Source organism: Hippoglossus stenolepis, chromosome 9, assembly GCF_022539355.2.
Source record: "Hippoglossus stenolepis isolate QCI-W04-F060 chromosome 9, HSTE1.2, whole genome shotgun sequence".
Taxonomy (NCBI): Eukaryota; Metazoa; Chordata; class Actinopteri; order Pleuronectiformes; family Pleuronectidae; genus Hippoglossus; species Hippoglossus stenolepis.
The window spans coordinates 26,042,837-26,064,880 of NC_061491.1; the positions used below are offsets into that span (position 1 = coordinate 26,042,837).

The 22,044-nt window shown below is 45.4% G+C and overlaps 1 protein-coding gene across 6 annotated transcripts in view; it reads left to right on the forward strand.

Moving 5' to 3' along the window:
- Positions 1-22,044, forward strand: part of ralgds (ral guanine nucleotide dissociation stimulator) — a 42,428-nt gene that overhangs the window by 12,164 nt on the left and 8,220 nt on the right. For 4 of the 6 annotated variants that reach the window (XM_035165137.2, XM_035165135.2, XM_035165136.2 and 1 more), the window contains exons 2-8: positions 16,342-16,646; positions 17,206-17,280; positions 19,155-19,348; positions 19,705-19,829; positions 20,085-20,300; positions 20,432-20,535; positions 20,636-20,720. In XM_035165137.2, coding sequence (XP_035021028.1) covers positions 16,342-16,646; positions 17,206-17,280; positions 19,155-19,348; positions 19,705-19,829; positions 20,085-20,300; positions 20,432-20,535; positions 20,636-20,720 — 1,104 coding nt within the window. Of the gene's footprint in view, positions 1-3,625; positions 3,952-16,341; positions 16,647-17,205; positions 17,281-19,154; positions 19,349-19,704; positions 19,830-20,084; positions 20,301-20,431; positions 20,536-20,635; positions 20,721-22,044 lie in introns of those variants that run through there. The other 2 variants (XM_035165133.2, XM_035165134.2) reach the window with 2 other exon arrangements.

Here is a 22,044-nt window from a genome sequence, read left to right on the forward strand (position 1 = left end):
CCAACGTACACCGCGTCGGCCGAACCGAAAGGAGACGGCCTGGACTTCTTATTGCGTCACCGGCTTGTCCCGCCGTTACAGCCGTCGCCTAGCAACAAAGCTACGGACGATTTAAAATGTTGAAAAGATGTTTTTTAAAACATGTGTACCGTTCGGTTGAGTACTTACATTTCAAAATTTATTCTCTTGACGTTTTCGCCTCACATTTTGCCGCCATTTCCTGTTGGAAAACTGTCACTGAAGCGCAATGAATCATGGGGTATGTCGGTCTGGGAAGGATCCACCTGGTGGAGCCTACTTTGCTCGGGGGTGGAAGGACACGTTTGATCTTGATATCACGGCTCCGCTCCATGATCGCTACCGCACAGCATCCAAATGACGGCAGCGGCGCAAGATGGCAGCGTTTAGTGGCCTCATTTCTGGATAGTGGGAGGAAGTGGAGTCGAGTCGTCCCTCAGTATTTACAGGTTATGGTTTATGTGAGCTGAGTATGTAGGTAAAACCAAAACAACGGGCTGAACGAGGCTAAAAGGTTCTGTAGAGTTGTAGAGTTGAGTTTCCTTTAACATTTGATTTCGTCATTTTATTCGTTGTACATAATAAAACTCAGATCTTAAGGTTTAAGATCTTAAGGTTTACATTCCAATGCATCCAAATTGTTGGGCAACTCTTGGATGTAGATATTAGCTGTTCTTATGTCAGTGAAGTTTTATTGGACTGATTTAATTGATTTAAAATGATTTTCTTGGACTGACTTTTGTTCTTACGTCTGCTTTATAATCAGTTTATTCTCATTTTATTTGCCTGATTCTTTTTTCTGTTATGTAACTCTGTACTCTGTCCACGTCTGGTGTTCTGCTCGGCCTTTATTTGTTACAGATTTATTGTCTGGGGAACATCGAGCGTCTGGCACAGGCTCAGCACAGCAACAACCCTCCACTGCAGGCCCCCGTTAGCCTCCACTGGGGGGGGGGGGTGCCTTGCTAAATGGCATCCTGACAGGAGTTGTGCAGAAGTTAAACTTTCTGCCTGGCTCGGTGTCGTCTGGAGTCAAATATCTTGCAGATGTTGCTGCTCTGAGATGTTGTGCCACTTCTGATTGTTGCCGTCGAACAAGGCTTCCTCTTCCTCCTCTTCCTCCACGTCTTCCCGACTCTTTGTGGGTGTGGTCGACTTCTTAATTCGTGCGGCTGCGTAAGAGCCCGTGTTTCTTTGTGTTGTGTTTGTGAGAGAGTCAGGGCGGCCTCTCGGCATCACCCTCCTCAGGGAATGGTAAAACATGCCGGCGCGTCAGCCTGAGCCAGAGCCACGGCAGCAGCAGCACAACAACATCCTCTGGTATCGATTTCCAGCAGATGGAAGAAGTGCTTCGGTTAAATCACAGCAGACGAAAAGTTGGACGTCGCTCCGAGCTCTCAGAGAATTCTGGGACTCAGGAAGAAGGATGTTAACAATAGAGCTGCTGCTCGGGGCCGATCAGTTCTGCTCAGTGACAGTATTCTGTGTTTTTATACACCTGAAACAGTGTTTTACGAGTATTTTCTGAGTAGTGAAAATCCTTCCACCAACTTTCATGGTCTCAGCTTTAAATTCAAGAATGAACATTTAGAAAATATAAATTTAAACATCTATAATTACAGAACACGATAAATGGGGGAAATTCTGTCTGCTGAGGAAGATGTTGTGATATGATATGAAGATCCAGAACAGCCACTAACTGTTATTCAATGACTGATGTTTATCTTTATTAATTATCAGCTGTCAATCAGTCGTCCATTCTACTATAGTCTTTGATTCACTATTTGTTTTACTGGACTGTTTCTGTCGAGGTATAATGTTTCAAAGGATGTTACACATGAACAGTATTTAAAGATTTATCAGAATCTGTATCAGGCGTGAAAAACCCGTATTGATCCTTCGCCGCTCTCTTCCTCCTCCTCCTCCTCCTCCTCCTCCTCCTCCTCCTCCTTCTTGTGTCTCACCCACAGTTTGTGGTTCTCGTCCCGCAGCTGCAGAGTTATGTGAGTTACAACTCGCTGTTGGATTCGGCCTCAGCTGGTGCAGCAGATGTTTTTCTTTAACTTTGCTTAATCACTTTCGCACCTGTCCTGGCTGTCGGTGCAGAAGAAAAGTCCGTTTGGATCATGTCGTCCTCCTCCGACAACAGCGTCTCTCAAATAAATATCTTTAATTAAAGTTCAGCATCAATTATCTGTGGAACATGAGGCTGCAGGTTTGTTGTGTTCGTCTCTTTTGTTGACGTAACTGCTGCACATCCAGAACGAGCTGAATTAATCTGAGTTAGTTCTCATTTGAAAAGCTCGTCTGGCATCTGAGTAAGATGATTGATGGTGTCTTGGATCAGACGTCTGTTCCTGACATTTGCCAGTAGGAGGCAGTGTTGGATGTCAGATCCACAGAGGCTCCTGTTGTGATCTGACAGTGAAGGCATCAAAAAAAAATCCAAATAAAGAAGATCAGTTAAACTGGGCCTTAGTGATGAGTAGTTCAGGTGCGGGACTTTAAATATGTATTTCTCAGAATCTTGATTTAGAAGAACGGTTTGTTTTTGTTGCAGTTAAATGTTGAAAAGCATTTCCACCCGTTTGTGTGAGTAAATGAAGGTTTTTGCTGGAGCTGCATGTGTTTGTCAGTAAGTAATAATAAGTAACATGCAATACTTAAATGTAAGAATAATAATACTTAAGTCTAAGGAAATATAAATAATATAGAACAATATGAATGGAATAGTCAAGGTGGAGTTTTACAGATGCAACTAAAGACAATTTTCATATTGTGTTTGCTTTTTTGAGCAAGTAATGATTTAGGATGTGAAATGTGAAATAAAAAAGCAGTTTGACATATAATTTAATTTCAGTGGAGCGCTGCAGGGAATGTACTTGATTGTGTGTGTGTCTGTGTGTGTGTCTGTGTGTGTGTGTGTGTGTGTGTGTGTGTGTGTGTGTGTGTGTGTGTGTGTGTGTGTGTCTGTGTGTGTGTGTGTGTGTGTGTGTGTGTGTGTCTGTGTGTGTGTGTGTGTGTGTGTGTGTGTGTGTGTGTGTGTGTGTGTGTGTGTGTGTGTGTGTGTGTGTGTGCGCGCTGCCATAGTGAGAACACAAACACACACTCCCAGCATTACGTCAGGCTGGAGGAGTTTAACGCTGCCTTCAGGGACATCTCGTAAATTTGTCAATGATAACCTACCACACAGCACAGTCCTTGTTGGAGAACATAGGAAAGTCTTTGTGATAAACAGTGTGATATAGATATAGATCATATGATGTTTATATGATATAGATATAGATCATATGATGTTTATAGTCGAATGTGAATTCCGGGGGCTTGCGGACACTTTGGATGAAACCACAGGAGCAGCATGGAGGCATTTTATGTGTTTTCTGTTGGGTTTTTTTTTACGTTTGAAGAAGTGCTCGCCATTGACTTCAACTGTATTGTCTTTGGTTGCAACGCTGCTTCATAGTGGTGAGAAGATAACGAGTGAATCTTCAGTTTTTGGGTGAACCATCCCTTGGTTGTTCCCTCGGGTGCTGATATGTCCCAGGGCAGTGAAGGCAGCAGCGCGCTGGGGGGGCGGGGTTTAGCTGCACCGGAGATGCCAGGGGAGGAGCTCCGAGCAGCGCGGAGTCCTCCCGTGATCACCGGGGATCAGTGCTCACCCTGCACCGGACAGACACCCACACACACCGGGGACATGTCGCCACCGGCACCGTGACCGACGCCCCGGGGCTCCGTAGGGCACCCATGGTCTCTTTCCCGGGGATGCAAGCCGAGGCGCGCAGCCTGAAGCCGGGACCTCTGCCGGAGATGTTCGACTCGTCCTGGAAGGTCCGGAGCATTTGGGACGCGGTGAGGCTGGAGGTGGTGGAGGACCGCAGCCCGGTGGTCCTGCACAGCTTCACCCACCTGGACCCGGACCTGCCGCTGCTGGAGGTGAGGGGGAGGCCCGGGGGAGGTGGCAGGGCCCGGGGCGGGAGGCTGGTGGAGGAGAGGCGGGGAGGAGAGTTGTCCGAGGTCCGTTATAGCTGGTGCGGTTTGTTGTGATGGTGCCAGGACTGGGTGGAGGATCCAGGACTGGGTGGAGGATCCAGGACTGGGTGGAGGATCCAGGACTGGGTGGAGGATCCAGGGGGATCGGTTCTGTGTTGATCCTCAGCTCATGAGAAATCATTCATTCAAGACTTTACATTAAAATTAGTTTAATTGAATTGTTTGAGAATTAAATCATATAAGAAAATCCACATTGTGAGATGCGATTTCACTGCTTTTTACAAAGACCGGACGCTTTAATAGACATTTCACCATCTTATAATCATCTGTGTGTGTCCAAAATACACATGAACTGACTTCACGTGTATTTATAATCGAATCAGACACAAAGACAGACTCTAATCCTGTCTTTTATAAACCGTCTTATTATAATCGTGCTGATTAAACAGCTTATCACTGTACAGTTGCTGAGTGGCTGGAAAGTACATGGAGCATTTTCTCTGTGCGACACTGTGTCATGGAGAGTTCACATACGTTATCAGTCATATAGAGTGAAACGTACTGTGGCTGTAGGGACACTCCCCACACGGGGCTACACGAGAACTGGTCCAGGATGACTTGCCTTTTTTTCCTCGGCTTGTGTTCATCTCGTTCAATTCAGAAACTGAAACCGTCCCAGTACAGTTAATCACCGAGCTCAAACAAACCAAATGTACAAAAACGTTTATGATATTGATCTTTAAGAATAGTCTGTAGTTTTGTCAGAGCACTACATGTTATTACAAAGATTTTTCTCTTTGTGACTTAGATCTAATGCTTGTTTTTCATATATCAATAGATTTTTTTTAAATCAACTCCTACTGTTGTTTAGCAGGAAGTTAAAGTCAAATCGTTGTTCGGTACAAACATATTTAATCATAAAAAGCTTAAAAATGATGCACAACCTCAGGCTTGATTATTACAAAAAAGTTCACAATGAATTTTCTGCCGATTCCACACGTTTCAGCTCGACGGCTTTGTTGTGTGAGTGCTTGTACATATACATATTGTACATATACATATTGTGTATATATACATACGTGTGTGTGGTGAAGAAAATCCACTTCAGCCTCCATAAATCCACACGTTATGTAAATTCCGACTGCTTTACGACGACTACTTTAATTATTCAAGTAAGTTCTCTATTTATCGATTATTTATTTGGCCCAAACCAGGTAAAATAATCCTGTCTCATTTTGTAAAAGCCCAATGTCACATATTCAACTTCCCTCAATGATCAGTCAGTTGATTCAAGTATACTTCAGATTCAGATTCAGCTCCGAGGTTTGTACTGTTGGTGCTTGTAGTTGTTATTGGACGTCTCTGTGGTGCAGAAAAATTCAATTCAGATGATATAATTCATCAAGTTATGTAAATGTACAGCACTAATGACAACAAGGTATATAGATGAATGTTTTTATCTGTGGTTGTGTGGCAGTTAAGTGTTTTTCACTCAAACCTTATCCGACCCAAATGCTCGTAACCCGAAGCGACAGTTTCACAGTTTTCCGTAAAAATGCCCATTTGTATGGATTAAGCGTAACGTTCTCCAGCGCTACATGGTTTACATCCTGTACATCGATCAGACAAGGAGGGAGGGGGGTGTTTACCGCTCTTATGTAAGGCCCAGGATTGGATGAGGACACCGTCTTAACTGGTCCCACATGGAGACGACCTGGTGTCCTCTGTCCTCGAGAGACAGGAGACAGTCTAACATGTTCTCTTTTTGACTCTCTGCTCTGTTTGTCACCAATCAGAGCTGGACCGACATCACACGCCTCTTATTAAAACCGTTGCGTTTGCCTGAGCGTGTCCCGAGCCCGGGAGGGGGGGGGGAGTCAGCGGCGCTCTCTCTCGTCTCCAGCTAACCTGCTCTGCTTCGTCTCTTCGCTCTGATCTAATCCTCCCCTCTAACACAATTACCTAATGCCTAATCCCCCTCCTGCAGAGGCTGAGAGCTTTCCTCCACAATCGCTGCCTTTCTTCTCCTCGGTACACAGGCGTGATTTGATGCCGAGGTTCGGTTACAGTATGTATGCGTCACAGAGGAGGACTGGTTCAGGTTCAGGTATTCGTTGATCTCTCTGGCTCCATGTTGACCTCTGAACTCTGCAGTAGAAATGCTCCTCCAGTGTCTACATTGGTATTTGTACTTCCCGTCATGTCGTTTCCCGGAGAATCTTTAAACGCTTCATATCTCTAAACTCTCGACAACCTAAGCTAGACGTTTCAGTCAGTCAATAAACCTGAATAAATGATAAAAGTCCAGAAATCGTGTTATAACTTTAAAAACTACAGAAATACCAAATAAACTTTGAACTATTTGAACCATGAGCAGTTTTTAGTTTTTGAGATATGAACATTTGTGTCTTCCACTCTTTCATCACTCTCTGGCGTCACTGCACGTTATCAACACATTTGTACCGCACAAGCTAAAACAAGACAACAGAGATTAAGACGACAGACTAACTATGTTCTAACTATTCTAGTTTTTATTTTAGATCGGCAGCGCCAGTCTGTACGTACTGTATCACATCCTGCAGCTGAGAGGATCCAATGTCTTTTGAAACAGAGGTCAAGTTACTGGTGTGTTCGACTTCTGACAGAAAAAACGATCGTCAGCTGCTCCAGTAAATTCTGCGTTTACTCTCAACACTTGTTTCTGTTAGTGTTCTACATGACGAAACGTCTGAGGTGAGCGTTGGATCAGTGAATCGCTGCTGAATCCTGACGTCGGCGCATAAATCAGGATAATTTGATTATTGTCTGGTGGAGGGGTCACTGCTCATGACACAGTGTCAGGACTCATCTGGTGAGTTTAAGTTGGAGGTATAGAATGAACGTGTGGGGGCTTTTTCTTGATCTGAACCTGTTGGATCGAAGATTAAACTTTTAAGAAGACAAACCAGAGGAAGCAGTTGGCTCAGAATTGATTGATTGACTGACTGACTGACTGACTGACTGACTGACTGACTCACTGACTCACTGATTGATTGATTGCAGTTGGGTGTGATGGTAAAGAGTGGGTGGTGTGCAACTGAGCTGTTTGAATAACATGTGATTAAGCCTCTTTTTTCCATACTGCATGTTTTGTTTGATTTTATGTAACTAAGTACTCCCACAGTAATCACACTAATGGGTGCCAAGTTCACAGCACTGACGTATAGATGTAGAAAAACTGCAGTCATGGAATAAACTGTTTACAAAACAGCAGATTCAGGCTAAGAACAGAACAGGAGCGGAGCTGTGAGAGCTCTCCATATGTGGCAGTCCGGTCCCAACCAGCGGGATTAGGGGCCAGACCTGCAGAAAACACTGCTGTTCATTGAGACCGTCTCAGGAGGCCTCAAACAATAAGTTGTTGAAACACAGAAAACAGCTCATTCAGTCACAAATCAGTTTGCATCGAGAGCTGAGGACGTCAAACGAGGCCTGGACGTCAGTTCAGTTCAACACTGTCACTACATTAGAGCTTCTATGGTCCCTGTGGGTTCTGCTCACCTTCATGCTTCACTGGGACTTACAGCGCTCTGCGAACGTTTGAGGCACTTCAGATATTTAGACTCTTATCCATCGTATAATCCCATCGGGGAGGCGAGTATCCCAAACACACAGCCAGGGTCGTAAAGAACCGTCTCCAGAAGAGCAAGGAGTCCTTCAACAAATGGTCTGACCCCACCCGCCCACAGAGTCCTGATCTCAACACCACACATGATGAAGAAAGCTGCTTCCGGACATGCACCAAAGTGTCTGAGTCAGTTGCTCCGGACGTTATCTAGAGCCCATGTGAGAATACAGCAGGAAAATGTCTGGAAAATTACAGCGAGCGAGTCGACGTGTTGACGACAGACGTGAAACTGGAAATTGTGTGTAAAGGGCAAATTGGTTTCTGTGAACTCTAGTGTCAGGTCAGGTTTGTTCTCTATTGTGAAAGAGTCTTACTCCAACCATCTCCTGCCGCGTTCTTCATCCTGTGAAAGACAAACTCCTTCTGCTCTGTTCTGAGAAGATATCTGCGCCCTGAGCGGTAATGAAGTGAACAGACTGTAACTGGAGCTCTCTCTCTATCATGGTCTGCTTGTCCTCAGTGCTGCTCGCTGGGACTCAGCCAAGCTTACAAGCCGTCCCAGATGAATGACATAATAACACGGTGCAACTGTAGCTTCACCACATGGAAGAAATAATCTCATGTGCAGTTAAAAAAAAAACTGACTTTAAGGACAGAACCCGGCAGCAGATGAATATGTCTTGTTGTGTGCAGGTTCCACCGAGTGTCTCCGAATCTATTTTTATCTGTGTGCTGTGGAGAAATGTGACTTCAATGAGCCTTTCGTTGTCGACACTAATGAGGAATCATCAGGTCTGAGACACGTGTGGGGGAGAGGGGGAGTCACACCGGGACACGCAGTGTGAGTGGAGGTGATCTGGGATGTGTCCTCGTTTAGCGTTAGCATTGATTCAAGTACGGCGGGCGGGAGTTTGGCCGAGCTTCACGTGTCGGACTCGGCGGACTCGGCACAGAGGAGCTTTTGTCTCCGCGGGTTCATCTCGAAAAGAGTCGAGAAGCCGAGTGCCGCAGCTCGGATTCAGACGGAACGACAGAAACAGACAGCGGCAGGAATGTGAAGTTCCAACGCCTGGAAAAATACTCAATTCTCCAAGTTCTCTCAAAACCGTCTGCTTCTGCACGGCTGTGTGTTCGCTGTGCTGTAATCACCAGGATGCTCCGACACACAGAAGCTTTCAGGACATGTTAACGGAAGCTTCTGATCAGAGGTGCAGCTCCAAGTGTCCGAATCCGACTTGTTCTCCCTGTGACTCAAATCTGACGGGTTCGAATCGGCCTGAATAACAACAACAAGCTGCTGTTGTTTCCTTTTCATCCACACGGAATAAGATACGTGAGATGGAATCAGATTCTGAGTCGTGCAGCCTGAGTGAACCTCGAATCTGAATCTGTTAGGGGACTAGAAATCTCAGCATTTTGGAAACATGCTTATTCGCTTGATTTTGGAAAATTAGATGAGAAGATTGATAAGAGTCAGTTTACTGGTTTACAGAGTCAGCTCAGGTTTCGCTTTTGGAAATTTTACTCTGCTTGGGGGGGGGAGTAATAACCGAAGAATTTAAAATGACAAAACATCAAATCCAAAATATGCCAATATGAGCCTTTTATTTACATAAAAATATGTTGATTACAGTTGTTTGGCTGCATCGAGGAAAGGGAAGTTAATTTATAAAAAATCTTCCAGCAACAAAAAGCAAGTTAATACGAAGAGCAAGCCAAATAATTTAAAAGCCGCAACCAACTAATTGTTTGATTTGGCCTCTGAGTTTCATTCTTGTCTTTGGAAACAGCAGTTTGGCGTAAAACATCTCACACATATAATTCATTTGTCGTTTCCGGAGCTTTCAACCACATCCCTTCCTCTGGGACTGGACTGGTGCAATCAAGGAACCACACATTGGAAGCTTCAGAATCAACCTCCCAGTTTGATCATTTCATTACTTTGTTTATTAGATTTATTATTCAAATTGTTTTTCCTGCTGTGTTCCCACATGGACTCACTGGGACATTTCACCAGTGGGCAGGAAAAGTTCCAGAAAATGTCCGGAGAAACTGACTCGAACACTCAGCCCCTCTGGAAGATTTCGGGAAAATGTCCAGACCTTAGTACTCGTCTGAAAACAGCTCAAGTATTAGTGAACATAAAGCCAAGAGTTACGTCAAGGTTTAAATATAGACTTTATGCTTCTCTGCTGTGCCAAGGATTGAAAGTGAAAAATATGAACAAACTGTGTGCGACTTGAAGAAGGAAAATGACCTGAAGGCGCTTGAGCAAAAACAAACCTCCTCCAACTTTCTCTGACACTAAATCCCTCCTGTCACGTTGAATTTACTTGATATTGAACTCGCCTGGAAGATTGGAAGTAACAGCTGAATAAAAAAATACAGTCATCTGATGGCAGGAAATGTAGATTGAGGTCATCTCCACCATCTAATCAGTCGTTCTTTGGCCTGCGGCCGCTCCCCCAGCTTGGTCTCACAGGAAAAACTGATCATGTCAAGTTTTTTTTGCTGGAAGAGGCGACAACACAGATAAAAATAGACCTTTTGTCAGGATGGTGACTGCGAAAGAGAAACGGTCCCGAGCCTTTGCAGGGGGAGGACTGTCGTTGTGGTGGAAGACGATGAGTCTACTCTTGGATGAAAGTTAACACAGACATTCAAGGTGCCCAGAGGTTGCACCCTCTTGACTTTGAGGATCCTGTGATCTTTCCACAGTTTTTCCGCACACATTCCAGCATCACTATGAGATTCACATTCGTTTCTTTGTTGATTCTCTGACTTGATTATCTGTGTTTTATCTTAGCTGCAGTGTCGTGACTCGATATTCATTATTTGTGTTTTCGTGCAAAATAATAAATAAATAGATCATTGTTTCAGTCAGTGGGTTTGAAAGAGGAGGGAGGATAACCTTTCGATTTTTGACCGTCTCTTGTCCAGCTCCAGTGACAGTGGGAGATAAAAACGAGGAGGACGCCTCATGAGTTACGCCCTGCTCTCCTCCTCTGTCCTCACTGGCTTTCAGCGCCCATTGTCGGCGAGGGGAACTCACTGGTTTGTGCCACAGGCTTGTAATGGATGCTCGCTATTGTTGGCTTTGTTTAGCCGTTGACTGTTTAGCCGGCAGGTTTCTCTTTCCACTGGGAGTTTCCCTGCTGATCTACATTTAGAACTGAGCTCTCAGGGGCTTTCAGTGGGCTCATTTAGGACGGCCACTTTGGAAGCAGGTGTGTTTTCTGTTGATGAGCATCATAATTTGGCCGATGCCTCCGAACATGCTCCCACAGCGCTGTTCGGCCTTGAGGGGATTTGGCAGCAAGTCAGGCTTTACTTTAGTCGTGGTGTGTGTTTGTTTGAGTGTGTCCCTGTGCCAGGTGGCTGTGTTAGCAGAGACTGTAAACCATCAGATATGAAGGCGGGAGGTTTTTATTGTGAGAGATAAACATTTTTCAACTCCACACGAAGAATGGGGATTGTGTTTCTGAGCAGTGGAGCCAACCCACTGAGGAGGGAGAGTCCGGAGCTCTCAGACTCACTCCTCCAGGCTGTGACGGATATTTTCACCTAACTTAGCTTTTACTTGTAATTTGATCCATCATCCTCATCAGTAATAATAATAATAATAACAAAATAAAGGCAAAAAGTAAAGTTATTGTCAACATCCATTACATTTTAAACATGAGCGTCAGTGTTTTTCACAACCTGAAGAAACATCATATGTCTCCTTTAATGATTATTAAACTCAGCACTGATTCATTTCTATCGGGGTTAGTTGAAGGCAGATGAATCCGCTGTGGTTTAAAACCAGGGAAGGTCAGGGTTGACCACAGGGCTTTAAATGTAGAACTGGGTCAAGTAAACAATTTTCCAAACTACATTGTGAAGATTTCAGTGTTTGTTTTTTTAGAAAGTTCACTGTGTGACAAGAGAAAATAGCACCATGTCAGTTCCTTGGTTTATTATTAACGGTCATTAAAATGACTATTAATAAATAAACAGTGAATCCATTCATCCAGTCGTAGAACAAACCACCATCGCTCATGTGATATGATTTTCCCTTTCCCTCGCCCTGTAAACCTATTTCCTGTTCTCTGCCTCATCTCTCGCTGCTGACGCTCGTACTCGCCTCACATTCCCCCAGCCCACATGAACGTCCGTGGTCATTCACACTCAGGACGGCGTAGGTGAGCGTAGATCTGATAAGTGCTGGAACCAGTGCGGAGGCGGCTGATTGTGGATGCCAGACATTTCTGTGGACCCTGCTTTCTGATTTTATTCCAAAACTCAGAGAAACACTGAACAGATCATTAACTGCAGAGTTAAATTTGTTGAGTTCTGCGTGGACACAGTAAAGAACAACCTAAAATAACAGAAACCATCTTTGAGAAAAGTGTATTTGACATGTACTTTGATTTTTTGGAATTCGGCCCAATGTCCCATTCGCTAACGTGGAGGAGGTGGAGTTTAAGACCATTACTGCAGTCAGCCACCAGGAGGTGTTCCAAAGGATTTGGATTCTCTTGTGGGGGGGAGCTGTCATGTCGTCCATCTTTATAAACAGTCTATGGGTTGCAGTTAAATCATCTTTTAAATTGAAAAGTGATTTTTGTCATTGATTGAAGCAATAGAATAAAACTTCCAATACATCTGCATAAAAGACAAAAGACATACGTTGACCAGTTTGTGCAGGAGAGCAGCCGTTGAATAAAAGCCAACCGCCGGTGTAAAAGGCTGAGATGCTGTTCAACGGTCACATGGGTCTTTGAACAGCATCGGCCTCGTGGTTAAGTTAATGTGAGCACAGAGAAAGTAACAGTGGCGTTTTAGGCGTGGGGGTCAAACGCCTTAAAGCTACAAGTGCATCGGTGTTGAATGAGCTTTTTTCTTTATACATCCACTCGGGATGTGGATGTTTTCAGTGCAGTTTGTCTGTTTGTCAGCGGGACAACATTTTTCCTGCTGTATTTTCTAGGAAGCTGGAAGGAAAAAACTTCTGGAAAATCCCCAGAGCAACTATAGAATTAACTCCAACCCCAAACCTCTGGAAAATCCAGTCTTCAGTGCATGACCGAAAGCAGCTTTTGTGAATTTCTCTAACGCAAACATGTAGAGATATTTATGAAGAAAATATTAGGGAACTGACATTTACGAGCTTGTAAAATTTGGTGCAGCTTGATTTGAGTTTAAGCGAGTGTTGGGTCTTGAGCTCTACTGAGTCATAATCTAGTATATTTCAAGTGTTGGGACATATTTTTAGCCGCTGAATTACTGTGGAGCCACTTCCTGTCTGTTTGTAACCAGCATGGTGCAGATCTGGTCGCTGAGTCAGGATGAAGGAATGTGATCCTAACCTCAATTAAAAAGGGAAACAGTGGGGGTTAGGTTCCTGTCAAGATTTCAGTGGAATTTCCATAAAATTCCTTATTGATTTTATTTGTTTGCTGAAGCTTATTTGAACCGGGACGTGTTCAGGAGGCTGTCGACTGCAGCTTCTGCCCTTTTTCTAATCATCTGAGTAGTTTGAAGTTCAAACTACTTCAAACTTTGAACAAAACGTCCCGAGAGGGGTGTCGTCCCCCTTCACAATCTTTATGTAAATCAGGTGCTTCCCAAACTGACATTGAGAAAAAGTCCCTCTCTACAGCAGCTGTCACATTAAAGTTCAACCAGTCAGCGGCGTCTGAGGCTACACCTCATCTTTCCTCTTATTGAAGTGGTCTCATGTGAGATTCCTGGTTAGAAAACACACCCAGCTACTTCCTGCCTGGTTAAAAAGCAAACGTTTGGTCTTCACCTCGTGTCCTCACATGTTTCTCCTCATGGCCACTTTTGATATTTTGAATGTTTTAGCGTTTAGAGGCTTTTTCTGTTTGGTTTGTTTACCTGTTTCCGTCGTCATGAGGTGACACTGAACCCTTCGTTCACGGTTTTGTTGAAGTAGTAAGAGGAGCGTGGTTATCATGGCAACGCTCATCCTCACTGGAACAGGGATGAATGGAGGCATTATGGTGAGAATTGACTCTGCGGATGAAGTGAGGCTCTGCCCTTGAGCTGTTTTTTTGTGTGTGTTTTTTGTTGAAGTGATAGCAGCGTCGAGGCCTCTGTGGTTTGGCTGATAAGCAGCTCTCCTGCTGTCAAGGCAGCTGCAGCTGTGCCTCAGCCATTTTACTGTGCATGATTTACAACAGTCCAGGGGTTTGTCTCCTCTCTCTCTCCCCATTTATCTGCCACACTCGCCCTCCCTCTGTAACACACACTCTGTCAGGATCTCGGCCGGAGCGCGGCTCAGGTTCTGTACGAGCTGAGTTGTCATTGATCGGATCCCTGTGGAAAAGTCAGTTTTTCTTTAATCAGGGAAACAGAGTCTCACAACTCCACAGCGTCTCAGTCTTTGTTTTCAGGCTCTTCTTGTTGGTTGTCGAGATTGTGATGCTATTTACTAATGCTGTAGATGATGATTATAAAGTAAGGCTCCTTAATATATCACTTCAGCATCATCATCGAGATGTGAGCATGCCCAAAAGTCACTTAAGGCAAATGAACTTTTTTGCTGCTTGATACAAAAGGAAAACAGTTCTTATTATTATCTATGTCTGAATCTGCCCGATATCACATCATCTCCTGTGACTGAAGAGTTTATTGGGAGTGACTGAAATGCAGGAAGCAGAAATGTGAAGTAAATACATTTATCCTGTTTTATTGGAGAACTAATGTGTGGATTATATAAATCTTTATTATAAAGAAACCATCAGTGTTTGGGGAGAGAAGCACGTTATGATGGAGAAACGTGAAAACACAGGACTCATCTGTAGTTTGTGCAAAATATTACAGAAGATTAGCAAAAGATTAATTTGAGTTTCCCTCCACAGCCTTTAAGTGAATATTAGTTAAACAGTTATTGTCATTAAACCACTGCAGCAGAAGGAGGTATTTGATTTGTTTGAGCGGTTTATAGAATGTTTGAGTGATATATTAAAGTTGAAAAGGTTCACAATGTAAAAAGTAGGTTTGTGTGATTTGATATAACTTTATTATTAGATTTTGTTCTGTTCAATATTTGTGTCCCAGCTCTTTTGAAATATGATCGTGAACCTTGTGGCCTCGTTTCTTTTTTCTTTTGTATGAGCCTCTCTCAGGTTTCACTTCATGTCTTTTCACTTTTTGATCCTAAAACTTAAACACAGCAACACGAGCAGCTGCTGTAGATACTGTTACTTCTCATCACGCTGGTTTCCCCACATCCACTGCCTCGCCGCAGCTTGTTTCCACGGTAACACGGACACAACAGGGTGGACCTAATGTAAGCGAGCAGATCCCGATTCACACTGAGCCTTTGAAACTGACTCTGATGACTAACGCTCCCAGGACACACAACAAGGGGCCGTGACAGATGACTGTGGCACGCCAGATTACATGCCATTCCTCCGCCAAGGCCTGCACTCGCCCCATGATTCACGCCGCTGCAGCTCTGCTATTTACGGTCGATATGTCGGGCGGCTTCAGCGCTCGGTGTCACGGCCTATTTTCTTGCAGTGACACAAACTGCTGATTGGAAGCACATGCTGTGGTGTGATGAACTTTTACTTCCTGTGTCACAGAGCGAGTTATTCACGACCTAAAAGCGACGCTGCTGAGTTGCATGAAGTGTTTGAATCAAACTGGAATGAGATGAAGTGAGAGAGAGACTCTTTATTTAGGAATTATTAGAAATACAAGGAGAACACTTTTATTTAGTTTTTTTTTTTCCACAGTTCAAATAATGAAAACATCAGAAATTAATTTGAATATTTTACTTAATATACTTTAATATCTTTACGTAGAGTTTATAAATGAACAAGCAGAAGCTGTTTAGTGTCCTTGTTAATGCTTTCATTAAAATTACCAGAAACATATTGTGGTACAGACTTTCTCTCTGTCTGCACTGACGCTGTGACCAGTTTTATTCTGGTGCTTACACACACAAATAGATTTTCCTATTTCAACAAAATAACATTCTTTATGTCTTCATGTAATACTGGTTCCAAAACGCAGTATCACAGTGTTTTGAAAAGAATATTCCTCCTTCTTTCTTCTCCAGAACGGATCATTGTGGGTCTGTGTTTATGTTGCAACCAGACTGAAGGGACTGAAGTCACACTCGGCGTTGCTGGTGCCTCACGTCCTTAAAATGAAATGCACACACGCTGAATGTGAACGTGCATCATCACTGTGACTTTTATTCTGCTCCGTCATCATCACTTTGGTGCTTCGTGGTTTTCTGCATCTTTGTTTTGCAACGTTCAAGAGAAAACGACAACAGAATGCAGTGCAAACCGACAGCGCTCCCACTCGTGCAACAAGCTGCTTGTGTTGATTCCACGCTTGGGTACAAACAGGCTGCAGCCTGCATTGTAGTGGCAGTTTATCCAGTAAGCTCTGTTTAGCAACAAGCTATTATTGCTATGTGCATGTTTCAAAAAGAAGTATGACTCAGTCAGAGCAAAGAGAAGAGAGCAAGGTCTTAATTAGAGGGTTTAGCCCCAAAAAGAGATGTTTAACTTTACGTTCTGTACAGTAACCTAACATCTCCTCTCAGTCGTCAACTCCCTGTAATCTGCTCCACACAGATATTTAGAGAGACGTTTCCACCAGGAGGAAATCGAATCCTTTGTTTTCAACCATTTACACTTATTTATGTAGAATATAGAATAGAATGTCTCACTGTCTGTCCCCTCTGTGTCTCTTAGAGCTCGACGCAGGAGATCGGTGAGGAGGCCGAGGACGACGCCATCTTCACCATCACGCTGAGGAAGGTGCAGCTTCACCAGTCGGCCAGCAAGGGGCAGCGATGGCTGGGCGTGGACACGGACTCGGCCCTGAGCCTCTACGAGACCTGCAAGGTGCGCACCATCAAGGCCGGCACGCTGGAGAGGCTGGTGGAGTACATGGTGTCGGCGTTCAGGGGCAAAGACTCCACCTACGTCACCATCTTCCTCTGCACCTACCGCTCCTTCGCCTCCACCAAGCAGGTGCTGGATCTCCTGCTCAACAGGTAAAGCGATGGCTGACCTCTCACCTGGCTGAATACATGTTATATGAGATACGCTGTTTCTCCAGAAGGAAAGAGCGAGCACAGGAATGAAAGGAATATATATAGACTGGGGGAAACTTCCCATAAATCATAATTGAATCTAAGTTAAATGAAACTGGCAGGAAGCTGGGAGGGTGCATACCTCCGCCGAGGCTAATGCTTGATATCACCATGTTACAGACAGTGAATCACGATTCCTGGATCTGCCCGTTTATTCCATCAGCCACACGCTTCCACAGCCTTTCATGGAAGTTGGGCAGTAAGAGAGATAAAAACATGACTTCCTTGTCGGAAGTAATAAACAACAGATGACTCCTAAATGAGATTAGTATCAAACAGTTACGGTAAGAAAGATGTTTTCTTTCAAGATGAGTGAAGCAGGAAATCAAAATCCCCAAAGCCTCACGTTAAAGTAGGTTTGTCTTTCTCTATATGCATGTGTGTAAGTGAGTCTGAACACAGGTTCTTTATTCTTATTTCTTTTACTTCATCACGATATCTTGTGTTTCTTTCTCCGCAGGTATGCCAAGCTCCAAAACGTGCCTGCAGCCACAGCACACAGAGTCTCCCAGGACGACTGCACAGAGCTGAGAAAGTAAGTGTGCCGCGACCTTCGGTGTCGAGCTGCCAACATTAATCAGCAAGAACATTCACAGCGCTGAGCCTCGTCCCCCTCCCTCCCTCGCCTCGTCCCCTCCCTCCTCGCCTCGTCCCCTCCTCTCTCGCCTCGTCCCCTCCCTCCCTCGCCTCCTCCTGCCTCGTCCCCTCCTCTCCCCCTCGTCCCCTCCCTCCTCGCCTCGTCCCCTCCCCTCCCTCGCTTTCCTCCCCCTCCCTCCCTCGCCTCGTCCCCTCCCCTCCCTCGCCTCGTCCCCCTCCCTCCCTGCCTCGTCCCCTCCCCTCCTCGCCTCGTCCCCTCCCTCCTCGCCTCCCTCCTCGCCTCGTCCTCCCTCCTGCCTCGTCTCCTCCTCCCTGCCTCGTCCCCTCCTCCCTCGCCTCGTCCCCCTCCCCTCCCTCGCCTCGTCCCCCTCCCTCCCCCTCGTCCCCTCCTCCCTCGCCTCGTCCCCTCCTCCTCGCCTCCCTCCCTCGCCTCGTCCCCTCCTCTCCTCGCCTCGTCCCCTCCCTCCCTCGCCTCGTCCCCCTCCCTCCTCGCCTCGTCCTCCCCTCCCTCGCCTCGTCCCTCCTCTCCTCGCCTCGTCCCCCTCCTCTCCCTCGCCTCGTCCCCTCCCTCCTCGCCTCGTCCCTCCCTCTCCCTCGCCTCGTCCCCTCCTCTCCCTCGCCTCGTCCCCCTCCCCTCCCTCGCCTCGTCCCCCTCCTCTCCCTCGCCTCGTCCCCCTCCCCTCCCTCGCCTCCCCTCCACAGGTTAAAGGGATATCAGCACAGTTTAAAGTTGCAGCGGGTTATTTTTCTTTCCGAGAGACACCTGTCAGGCCCTTTTCTGCTCGAGTTTGATAAAACGCAGTTCGTGAACTGATAAAAATGTCATGAATCCCAGGGAGGACAGCAGTTTCAGTTTTACTGAAACAGGACAGAAGCTTTGTTGGCATCGGTTCGGGATGTTCCTTTAATAATGTTCTTTAATATTTTAAATAGTTTAGTACAGTTCAGCTGTATTTGTGTGTGAAGACAGTGGAGTAATATATTTTATAAACTTGAACTTCTCTAGGGATTACCATTAAAAATGTGTTTATCTTTTCATATACATGCCAGTGTTGTTTCATGTATTTTTGATTTACTGACATAAATGAGTGGTTAGACTCACTGGCGAGTTTATCCCCCCCCCCTAAATTACACCATGCATGTGGGGAGAAGCCATTTTTACAAGATGTAAAACAAAGACAAACAGGAAATCTGAAGAGATGAACCAAAATGAACCTCGACACAAATGTCTAAACACAACTCAAAAGAAAGGGACATTAAAAAGTTAAGAGCAGAGACATAAACACAGGATAAGTAGGATAAGTGTTGAACCACAAGCTGCTCGTCCATGTTTAGTTTGCCGTGTGGGACCAGTTACAGCTCGTCCCCCTGAACACTGGAGAAGGTTCAGTTCAGAGTTACTTTGAGTCCCTGAGAGTTTAAAAGACTTCCAGCAGAACTTTAAAGTGAAGAGATCTGAGAGCTGCTGCTGTGTGTTATCATTGAATTCAGTTTCTTCTTGAATTAACATTTCTCCTATTTGTCGTAGATCTAAACGTCTTTGGATACAATCGTGGGCCATATTGTACTTTTATACTCAAGATTTTAATCTATGTGATTTTTAAAAAGCCTCGATTTGAACCCCGTGTTATTAAGGATTCTAGCATCGTCAAAATAAGTTTAGCTTTCCTCTCTCAAAGAATTTATTTAGCAGTGACACTTAAAATCCACCTAGAATGTTGCCTCAGATTTATATTCCATATTTATTTAACACATTTCCGTAATTACACCTTTAAGTTCCTGTAGTTCTAACTCTGCGTCTGTGTGTTGCAGCACTGTCTCGTCCATCCTGGGCGCGTGGCTGGACCAGTACTCCGAGGACTTCTGGACTCCTCCCAACTACGACTGCCTGCACCAGCTGCTGTCCTACCTTCACCACCACTTCGCCGGCTCGGACCTGGAGCGCCGCGCCCGCAACCTGGTGGCCCACTTCCACCGCCGACAGCAGTGTGAGCCTGATCCTGAGGGTACGAAGAGGGCAGGAGAGGACAGGGACACCAGGGCAGGGAAACAAAAGCTACATTTGATTTATCACGTTGAGAAAAGTGCAAACAAAAGGACAGAAACTGCACATGTAGTGTAGCTGTAAACACAGTGTCAGTTCACACGTATTAAATAGCAGCTCGGTTGTACCAGTGATAAGAACATGTTGACAGTTCCCATCAGCTCACATGAGACTGAGCGCGGAGAGGAAAACAAACGCCAAGGTCACAGAAAGGATGACGTGGTGAAAGAGAAGAAGAGCAGGAGCCGTGTTGAGGTTGAGCTCAGGTTGAGACGGTGTCATGAAAAAAGTTTGTTTTGTTTTTGTTCATCTCTTCAGGGGAACACATCGGCTGCCCGTTCGCTACGCAGGAAGAGAGCGGCTTCGAGGACGAGCTTCCTGCTTTCAGTTTCCTGTCGTTCGACCCCATCATGGTCGCAGAGCAGTTCACGTTAATGGACGCGGTGAGACTTTTATTTGATTTAGTCTCCTTCTGCCCCTGTTCACTCCCTCTCCTCATTGACGAATCAACCAATTGTTTCAGTTTTACAGGAAAAGAAACTGATGGCACCAGGTTTAAAAACAACAGATTGGGTTTTATCCCATTAACCTGGAGAAGCTCTCACATCACATCATTTTCCTTTTCCCTGTGGAACTTGTCTGTCAAATGAACAAAATACTGATTATTCTCATTGTGTTCCGTGAATATTTCCCATCAGGATCTGTTTAAGAAGGTGGTGTCCTACCACTGTCTGGGCGGCATCTGGTCTCAGCGGGATAAGAAGGGGAAGGAGCACCTGGCTCCCACCATCAGAGCCACCGTGGCCCAGTTCAACTCCGTCACTAACTGCGTCATCACCACCTGCCTGAGCAACCCGACGCTGAAGCCCAACCAGAGAGCGCGGCTGCTGGAGCGGTGGATAGACGTGGCTCGGGTGAGCAGCCGCCGACTGCGTACTTAAAAAAATGATTTAACGAGATGGAAATGAATTGTCAGACAAAAACAGTCGCGAGGCACAGACATGAAATATAAACCCAGTTTGTTTTGATGGTTCCTGATGTTCAGGAGTGTCGGATCCTGAAGAACTTCTCGTCGCTGCGTGCCATCCTCTCCGCCCTGCAGTGCAACGCCATCCACCGCCTGAAGAGGACCTGGGAGGAAGTGTCACGGTAGGTTTTTCAGTCTCTCCTCTGTAAAAGTCCTGTTGCTTCACAGAAACACAAATATCTTTTCTATCTTTGTGCAAACTTTTATGTCCTTCGTCCACAGAGAGAGCTTCCGCACCTTCCGCGAGCTGTCGGAGATCTTCTCAGACGACAACAACTACTCCCTCAGCCGAGAGCTGCTGGTGAAGGTGAGTCTCAGCTTCTCGACACAGAAGTGTTGACACATCTTGTGGGGTCGTGAACGAGACGTGCAGCCGCAGGAGGCCCCTCACAGCCGTGCTCATGTGGAAGGAATAACATTATTCTGAAGCAACCTCCAATAAGAAAGTGTAAAGATCAGTTTTTGAGACATAAACGTTCTCTGTCAACCTGAATAAGGATTAAATAGTAAGATACAGTAGATGAGTGTCACAAAAAGAAAAAATGGCCAGAGAGACCGAACCTAACCGGACGCGATATAATAAAACCAATAAATCAATCTGTACGAGTTATATAACTCCTGAACAGATGGCAGCGGCTCAGTGACCCGTCCCATCAGCGCTCTTCCTTGTGTCAGTCTCACAACAGCTGCAGAGGAACATGCAGAGGAACATCCTGCAGGGCAGAACGCTGTGTGCCGTGTTGCTCTGGATCCCCGCGTCCACATATCGCTCATGATGTCCTGGCTGGGCGCCGAGCAGCCGACAGATTGCTGTCATCATTATTGGGATTTATGCGTGACGTTAATGCAAAGAGGTGTTGATGCCTCCCGAGTCGGTGTAAGAACAGCAGGAGCCGACACACAGGAAATGAGATGCAGAATCTACGTGCTCCATAAACTGCAAACTTCTTTACTGGAGTTCATGTCTGAAAACAGCGTCTGTGGGAAAATGCAGCTCCTGATTATCCCCCAATAGAAAAGCAAAGACTTAACACAACCAAAAAGGTAGTGAAGCCACTGGTTCCTTATGAAGATATAGAAAAATATGTTAATTCTGTAAATGGCTCAATAATTTCCTGAAACAGCTGCTCACTGAAGTTTTCAGCAAACAAATGATGAAATAGTGCATTTGTTGGGGGGTTATTTAATAAAATATATCAGAATTTGGATGTAAGATACATGAATTGATGTTTTTTTACTTGTTCCCTATTAAACAATTCTCAAATATCTTTTAAAACGACTGGAAACAGTTGACGTCTTCCTTCCCTGAATATTGTCCAGGTGAGGACAGAAGATGGTGAATGTGTAATCACTTATTTATTAAGCTGAGACGTTGGCTGATGTAACGGCGGGGGTGGGGGGGGGGGGGTTTCCTCTGAGGGAATCCCTGCTGACGTCACAGGGAGGGAACCTTCCGGGTGCAGGTGCAGATAACAGCAGTGATCTGTGAAACCTCCTCTGTCTCTGGCTGTATCTGCTCGGGCCAGGCGCTGGTTCCTGGACTCAGTGAGCTCCAGTTGCTCGGGGCTGCAGGAGGCCTCTCTGACGTCGCTCGGAGGAATGTGCCTGGAAACGCTCAGAGGGGGTTTTCC